This window comes from Halyomorpha halys, unplaced genomic scaffold (genome assembly GCF_000696795.3).
Source record: "Halyomorpha halys isolate HHAL.00 unplaced genomic scaffold, Hhal_1.1 Scaffold1632.1, whole genome shotgun sequence".
In the NCBI taxonomy this organism is placed as follows: domain Eukaryota; kingdom Metazoa; phylum Arthropoda; class Insecta; order Hemiptera; family Pentatomidae; genus Halyomorpha; species Halyomorpha halys.
Window position 1 is genome coordinate 87,444 of NW_027111599.1, and position 9,294 is coordinate 96,737.

At 36.2% G+C, this 9,294-nt stretch overlaps 1 protein-coding gene across 1 annotated transcript in view; it reads right to left on the reverse strand.

The window, feature by feature from the left end:
• LOC106690264 (uncharacterized) overlaps window positions 1-4,484 on the reverse strand; it is an 8,315-nt gene extending 3,831 nt beyond the window's left edge. The window contains exons 1-2 of the mRNA XM_014435626.3: window positions 3,597-4,484; window positions 2,021-2,114 (exon numbers count right to left, since the gene is read on the reverse strand). Coding sequence (XP_014291112.3) covers window positions 2,021-2,114; window positions 3,597-4,047 — 545 coding nt within the window. The 5' untranslated portion in view covers window positions 4,048-4,484. The remainder of the gene's footprint in view (window positions 1-2,020; window positions 2,115-3,596) is intronic.
• Window positions 4,485-9,294: the final 4,810 nt, after the last annotated feature.

Genomic DNA, 9,294 nt, shown 5'->3' on the forward strand with positions numbered 1-9,294 from the left:
TTCACTAACATTTATTACTTTATATTTATCATTAATATATTTTATCTGTTTTTTAAAAATCATCTGATACTTATATACTACTAGACTTATTTTTATTATTTTATAATGAATGTTTTTATTATATAGATTTAGAACATCTTTGTACCTCTATTCAATTTTATAGATTTTCTTTTCTTCACTATATTATATTTATTGTATCCATTCTTTGAATTTTATTGCATTTACTGTATTTTATGTATTCATATTTTTAAGTGCTTTCTCTCCCTTATTATGTATATTATCATTAAATGTCTACCTATATTTAATATTATCTTGCTTTAATATCAAGATAAGTGTAATGCTTCTGCTAAGCATAATGTCATTTGTTAACAGTCAAAGTCCCCCTCTCCCCTACCATGTTTATACATTGCATCCACCTTAAACTCATTTTTTAGCTTTCCTCCATTCAAAAAGGTGTGTCCTATTTTTTCATTATTCATTTTTTTTTTTATTACCTTTATTTTTTTACCCTTATTTTATTCTTATTTCCATTATTTTTCCCCTTTTGTGTGTACTGTATATTTATATTTCTCTTTTATATTTTTTTTCCTTATTATTATTTCTTTTACCATTAATTGTATGTTACTTTTTGTGATTCTTTTTTATTTATGCTCTTCTCTGCACTTATTATTATTATAGTTTTCTTCAATTTACTTTTGAACATTTTTATATAAATTTTCACCTATCTCAAATCATTCTTAGCCCTAAGGTATGGCTTTACTTTTATCTCATGTAATTTATTCTCTTACTTTGATACATTATTTTAGTAGAAATTTTTTAGTCCCGACGAAGCCCGGCAAAGTGGGACGAAACATTGGCTCACAATAAATAGTTAATTACTATTTGAGTTCGTACCATCTCCCTTTTATAGGGGTATTCATGATGTTGTGTTAAATGTAAAATGTTTTACCATGTTAAATGTTATTTGTATAGGATTGTGAGCAGCCCTATTTAAAGTCATGTAAAATGCATAAGACTCCTCGCGGATTTTTTGAGCAACTTGTTTCACAACCTTCCAAAATTTCATGGAATTGTTTACTTATAAGTTTTGATTAAAATCATTTATTACATGCCTAAATTAAGTGAAAAGTGGAAGTTGTGTGAATGTTTTGCCACTGAGTGCCTTGTTGATCTTATAACTTGTGAGGAAGATAATCAAGATGAGCTAATTGACAACTGTCATAACATTATTATTATTGTCATCCATTGCTTTATTAGTTATAAAAACATCCAAAACAATAATAACACAAACTACGAGCAAGTAACCTAACAACAACAAACAAAACACTGACGAACTCAGTTGATCTGTTACGTGACGTATTTTATATTTAAAAGACCTAGTAACAGACAGTTATATCGTTTTAAAATGGTAAAATAAGAAAATATTTCTTCATTCAACGTAACTTTTTCCATGACACTTTAACATGTTAAACTAAAGATCATGAATACCCCTTATATTAACAAACATATATTTATGAATAGAATATGGTAAGTGAAAAGGGTAATAGTAACAGATAGATAATATAGTAAGATAGATAAGATAATATTTCTTCTCTTATCTATCTGTTACTATTACCCTTTTCATTTACTATTTATAACCTTTAATTTTTCTTATTATATCTTACGTTTTGACATTTTATACCCCTGTTATTTTACACTTATGTTTTTTCTTTTTTTCCTTTTTGTAACTATTTTATGTTTGTATCTTTTTTAGCCCTGACGAAGCCCTGCAACGTGGGGCGAAACGTTGGCTCAATAAAATAGTATAATTATCTACTATTTGAGTTTTTTTTTTACCGCACCCGGACCATATTCCATTCATCTTTACACACGGTCAATCAATAATCTTCCAAAAATATATTTACTTACAACTAGTAAATTTGAATTCATTGACCTCAACGGAAATAATCATGTTTAAGCAGAATCACACTATACATTACAAATATATTAAATATTAGATTATATTAAATACTAGATTTACCTTTTTTCATTCAATCTTACGATAAGAAACAATAGGCCCCTGCTCTCAAATTTTTGTAGGTATTGTGATAAGACCCAATTTACCTTTTGTTCAGCTGCAACACACAAAAACATAGTTTAAAAAAAATTGTATATTATTAATAACTTGATTATATCAGCTAATGCTTTTAGTAATTTTGTCGTGACAGCGCTATATACTGGTCTATCATGTAACTACAACAGCCACCTAAACCATTATGGGCCGACATGACGCAATCTACCAGCTAACACGTGGACTACACCAATGTCATCAGGCAAAAGCCGTATATTTATATTTGTGCTATTTCTTGTATATACAGTAATTAAACGCATGTAACTAAATAATATATTGTGATATTATTAAATGTGTTATTTGAATTAATAATGATTAATAGAATCTTCGGCACCTCTTAAAGCGAGCGTCTTATATGTAGAATCTCTCGATATCCAGAGAGTTAGTACAAGAGTCCAAGAGGAGAAAAAAGGCAGTTATCTCATCCCAATTTTTATTTCACCCAATGCAGACAAGGCCATGGACCAGACTCCATGGACTAAACTCAACGAACAGACAATACAAACCAAGAAACATCTCACTTACCTAGGCATTAAACTAGAAACACACCTATCCTTCAGTGGAGACGTACAGAACAGAATACAAATCGTCAAGTCAACATCATACCAACTTAAACACCTCATCTACTCACCAGGGCTGTCACTCAGACTCAAATTACTCATTTACAAAGTAATACTACGACCATCACTCCTACACGGCGCACCACTACTACACTATCTTTACCCAACAGCCCTGAAATTTCTACAATACCAAAACAGCACACTACAGAAGATATGTCGAGGAAAATCTCTGGAAAGACGTAACATGACACACATTCATAACGAACTACAGTTAGAAACTGTACAACAACACATCACACGGAGGCACATTAAATTCTTCGACAGCCTCCCTACTTCCTTCAATCCAGTATTCCAGTCTAGTCAGGGATTGTTAAGGATGAAAGATTAAGAATTAATGGGTTAGGATGAGTAAGGAGTTTGGAATGAAAAGACGCATATCTGTTTTGGGCCAAATCTGCAACGAATGGGATGTTAAGGTCTTTGTGAATGTGTTTATTTGTAACGTAATAATGAGCATCAAAGATTGTACGGAGGATTTGGATTGTAAGGATGGGATGCGGGAGGAATTTGACGGTTTGGTAGAGCCACAGAGATAAATTCCATATGTCCAAATGATTATCGTAGTGTATACTAATTTTTTGTAGGGAATGGAAAGTTTAGAGCGTTTGTCAATTAAGTGTTGTACCAATCGGAATCTACGAGCAGTTTCTTGTCGTTTCAGTCTTGTGTGTGGATTCCGAGTAAGTATCTTGTCAAGATGGAGTCCTAAGTATCGAATCTGTTCAACAGGCGTTTTTTATTGAAAATAGTAGGTAGATGGATACTGCGGCGGAGAGTAAAAGTCACATTGGAGCATTTCGATTCATCGACTTCTAGCACCAACCGAAAAAATTCAAAATTAATTCAAAAAATTTAATGACACATACCTTCTACTGACAATTCTTCATTGGTCTTCTCTACATGGAAGTTTTCTGCATTCATTGTAGGATAGGCAACAATGAGGATGAGCGTGTTATAGAGAGGTTTCAAACGCTTCGGCTCGTTGCTAACGAAAGGTATAGCTTCCATCATCTCACGGAAAGAATATACCTCTTTGACTACCACCGATTCTATTATCTTTTCTTCTGATAACTTTTCTCCAGATATGGCCTTTTCTCCAGACATAGCCTTATTTCTAGATTTGGACTTTTCTCCAGACATGGTCTTATCTCTAGAGTTGGAATTTTCTCCAGACATGGCCTTTTCTCCAGACAAGGTCTTATCTCTAGAGTTGGGATTTTCTCCAGACATGGCCTTTTCTCCAGATATGGCCTCTTCAGACATGGCCTTTTCTCTAGATGTGACCTTTTCTCCAGATATGTCCTTTTCTCCAGACATTTCCGTTTTAATTTATTAATTTTAAATTTTTTTAAATATTTTTTTTTTAAACCTGTATCTTGGAAACCTAAATTAGTTTTGAACATATGTTATAGAATACTTTTAAAATTATATAAGGCAATACTCGAAGCTTCAATAGGACAAATAATATCCTATATCAGTTATTTACGAGGCAGTTCGAATCTTCTCCATGGTGCTCCTTTAGCGAGACATCTCGACAAGACAACGCTGATCAGACTTCAGGGTTTGCAGGGATCCGTTCTTCGACAAATCATCATTACATATCCTGTAACTCCCATGCGCCAGTCAAAAGGGTTGTTGGTATTGAAGTAAATGGGTTAAATAAAAACTAGCAGAGTCGATAAAATTTGAATATAATTATAAAAAGGCTCATTACATATAAACACATAACAAAACGTCATGAGGGCATGAGCTTAGTTAAACGACATAGTCCGTAGCGGTAAGGTAGGTTACAATCAGCAGTGTTGCCAGTGTCAACCTAATAAAAAAAACTTTAGACAACACGCACAACTCTTTCAATGAATATAAATTGACAGATAAACACAATAAAACAATTTATCTCAACAGTTGGAACTACTCTATAGCCTACCACAAATGCATATATCTTGTATACGTCTAAAAAAAACATAATGATAATAAACCCGACTCCGAAATTATCTTCTCTGTCCTATGAGACGTACTAATATAAGGGAGTTGCATAACAACACTCCTCTTCAAAGCCAAAGTGAGGCCAAAACATGAAAAGGGGGGGTTTTGTAACGCCTTTGGGCCCTAGATTAACTTTGAAGTTACTAGCAATGCCCGCGATTGTAATCTGAATAAATATAGAAGACAGCCACCGCTTGACTCCAACTCCTTTGCCATGTCCATGGCATCTATCATATGACCTGCCTCTTTAGGTTCATTTTTCCTCCTAGCTTAATCCCTCCGTTAATCTCCTTCCCTCAAGACTGTTTTTTCATATCTTCTTAAACATAATGATAGTAGTTAGCGAACACTTGCATAAATAATAAAACTTGTTATATTTACTCGCACAGATGAAAGGAGCTTTCTCTATGTGGAAATGCAATACAAAATTGAATCCACAGAAACACAATGAAATTCCTTTTAAACAACTAAAAATGTAAACAAATCAAATCAAATTCAATACAGGTTACCAAACAACACATAAGTTTTATAACAGATTCGGAGAGCTAATTCTCAAGGTATTAGAACATTAGGTTGTGCTAAGGTGACGGACAGAAGGTTACATAAACAGGTGCCATAGCCCCTATTTTTTTTTTTTTCAATCTGCGCAAAAATCTATTACTGGGTTGCACAATCGGTTAAGTGCAGCTGCTCTCCAATTCCTCAATCCGAGCAGGGTCCTCGAATCCTCTTCAACACCATCCAACCATCGAAGCTTTGGGCGGCTTCTCAGGCTCACCGATTAACAAGTCCACTTCCCTGTTCGTGTGCCTTCTCCAAGCTGAACGATCCTTTATTGGGCCGTATATGCGTCTGAGTATCTTTCTCTCAAATGTTAGGAGATCCCTTTCATCGGACTTCGTAAGTATCCAAGAGTCCGTTTTTTTGTTTTTTTTTTGTCTTTGTTCTCTCTGATTTATGGCAGGTAACTGAATAGTGAGAGCAGCAGTTATAATATATAAACAGCAACAGTCATCGAGGATCAGAACTTCTCTAAACTATTTCCAGCTGCAGGCAACCAACCTGTACCTGCATTCAACCTGGAAATGGAACCATTACCGGGAGTCTCGTTAGCGGAAGCTCATGCCATGCACGGCAACAGCCCAGGACTAAAGAAAGGCAGTTTCTGACTTTGAGAGATTTAACGGGGAGACGATAAAACTAATTCATTTCCTAAAAGGGGATGATCGACTGATGGGGCGAATAGAAGCGAAGGCAGCCGAAAACCTGCTCAACTGTGAGGATACTGAGGCGTAAAGGCCAGCAGTCGTCTGCAGGGTGAAAAGAAGTATCCTCAAGCAAATTCAAGCGGATGATGAGACACCTTGAAGCGTGGCCAAGGCGGGATTAAAGAAGGTGTTTGGAGGAGGACAGTGGTCCCCAGAAGGGGACATATTTATTATGATTAGGGAGACGCAAAACCCGAGACAGTCTAATAGACAGTATGCTTCGGAACTCCTAGCACGATACTACATAATCGCCGATAAACTCAGTGAGATGATGGAGACAATCCAACGATACAGGGTCGGATGGAATTCCTATTCAATGTACTAAAGATCCAGTTGGCGAAAGAGCTGGGGAAGAAGGAGGGAATGCCGAGAGAACGCTCCTTCGTATAGTGTGCTCAGGAAATAATAGACACAAACACCCGAGAACAGGAGGCCAGAATGGAAGTGGATATCTGGGATGGACTCGGATCGAATACAATCGGCCTTGGACTACTTACAACTCCTGGCAATGGAGAGAATACCGAGTTAGCGGGAGAGAGAGGGCAAGATATCAGAGAAACAAACCGATCCAGGCAAAACAGAGGCAACAGTCGGCAAGAGGACCGCAAGTGTCCACGGACCAGATATTTCGAATGAGCAAATGAGGGGCACGTAGCCAAACAGTGCCCATACATGTACCGAAGAAGAGATGTGGACCGAGGTGAACCAACGGAGATCAATGCCCAACAGATAATAATGTGAAGAAATATACAGAGAATCAACTGAAGGTCGAGTAGGCCATCAGGTGAATCCACGGAAGCATCGAGAACGTCGGAGATCGAAGAAGAAGCTGAGGAGCCACGGAACCGAGGTAGTCAACGGGACAGAGAGGAGACAGGAGGATGAACAAGGGAACAGAAGCGGGTGGTGGCTAAAAATGGCTGAGAGGAAGACACAAGACATCTGAAGGGGATGCCGGAAGAGGAGCAACCGTACACTACTGAATTATAACGTGAGGGAGAAGAGCGGCGGTATGCCTATCATAGAGATAGCAGGAATGAGGTGCCTAGAGAACACCATCGTGTGCCGAGAAGCCCTAGAAAAGTAGTGGTGTGGAGAGAGGAGACACCAGATTCAGGGATGTCAGTGTAAATTAATCACCCTGGGTGTCCTTTGTGATGTAGAAGGAGAGGTGGAGATAGTATTGACACGGTGTGGATTTATTAGGGAAAACTTCCCAGTACATATTGTAGGAAGTATGCCCAGGGTATACAAAGTTATTGTGGGGTGTGATCTGCTAGAGAAAGTGGGAGCTTGTGTTTAGAATATCAAGGGAAAATGTTGGGAGGTAAAATGTACAAATGTTATTTTCAGCAGAAGAACGCGAGAGCTCGGTTGGAGCAATCAATCAGGCCAAGGATTGGAGACGAAGCCACAGGAGGGAATATATCTTCTTTTTTAAAGGTGACATACTTGGGACGACCGGGAGGACGGTCCATGAGATCTTACTAAAACAAGACAAAGTGGCATACGTGAAAGAGAGGAGATACCCGTAGGCGCTACGTCACCACGTCCGGGAAGAGCTTCAAAGTTAAAAACGCGAGGGAATAATTATTGACAGTACTTCTCCGTACAATAGTCCATTATGGGCAGTGAAGAAGAGCGCACCTGGTGAAACTACCATAAAGTACAGGGTGGTCATTGATTACAGGAACATGAATGAGAATACCGTTGATGAAAATTATCCGATCCCCAGATTTGAAGACATTTTGGACTCCGAGGCGCCTGAAAAGAAGATGGCCACGAGACCTGCTAATGTATTGGGTTCGGTTAGTAGCGTTTTTTACGGGAGATTTCAATAAAAACTTCAGATTCTTTTAATATTTTTAATCAATTTTATATGACCCATCTTGATCTTTTACATGTTGCCATCTTTCAGGTAATTTTTTAATTCCGTCCTCCCAGAACTTCTCAGATGTTTGCGCAATGAACTCCTCTATTAAGAGAGTTTTGAAGGGCCCGAAATTAGTGAAAATCTGTTGGGGCAAAGTCTGGTGAATAGAATAGTTGGGGGATCACATCACAGCCAAACTCCAATAATTTCTGCCGAATCTCTAAAGACACGTGAGGACGGGCTCACGGATGACGGGGGAGGATGTTTTTGTGGAAAACATCGCCTTTGCGATTAAGAGACACAAAAATCATTAAATAACGAAAATGAATTTTTTTTCTCTTCCATTTTGAGCAAGCAAAATACCACTTAAAGATAAGGAATCTCGGTCGAAACTGATGCAAAAAAGCACCTTAACTAATCTTTTTTAAAATATGTAAACATCATTGCCCAAGTAAGCATGATTTTATAAACACAAAGAGGATTAAATTAAAATATTGAAAAACGCTATGAACTTATTTTACAACCCAACATTATTTAATTTTTTGGTTATATAAATTGATTCTATTTTTCAAATTATTATCTACTGTTTTTATTATCTTAAATTTTTCGAAATAAAAATTATGTTTGAATTTCTTGGAATAGGTAGATTAGATACGACAAATTATATTTTTATTTTTAGAGTTATAATGACTCTGGTGTTGTATAATAGGTGTATAGTACAGGCCCTAATGACACAGCCAAATTTAAACCCTGTTATAATCTACTCTACTTTGGAAGTCGACTTTATTATAAGTCGAAACGTTAAACATTTTGTTTATAAATTAAATTTGGTGAAATAATTTTTCCTTTAAATTTAACAAATTTATTTCTTCTTATTATTAACTAAGCCCCTCCTGACCAACTTGCATCTCCTTGAAGGTAAAAGTGACCGTAGACTGTATGTTTTCGCTCAATAAATAGGCTTACGCTGTTCCAAACACTCCATCAGTTCATTTAAGCCAAATTTAAAGTTAAAGGAAAAGTAGATTCTCATATCTTCTTTTAGTGTGATTTTATGAGTTTCTAGTTTCTGAGAACCCTTTTCCCTAAGAATTCGGTCCACAGTACTTAAGTACAGCTTCATTAATTTTCTGAATAATTAACTGAACTGTAATTAATTGTGTCAGAGACTTTGGGAACCTAGAATATCCTGTAATCACTACAAAGCTATCTTGAATTAAACTAATAATAATTTTAATAATTAAGATATTTTTCTATTGAAATCATTAAAAAATTATTAATGAGGAGAAGATGGTTGGGGGTGCGGTCAATGAAAAACACAAATAAGTACGATTAACTTATTTTAATGTGCCAACGTTTCGGCCTTCTTCAGGGCTAAAAACAAAACAAGATAACAACCACAGTAAGTATAGAAAAATAAAAAAATATAAAAAGAAA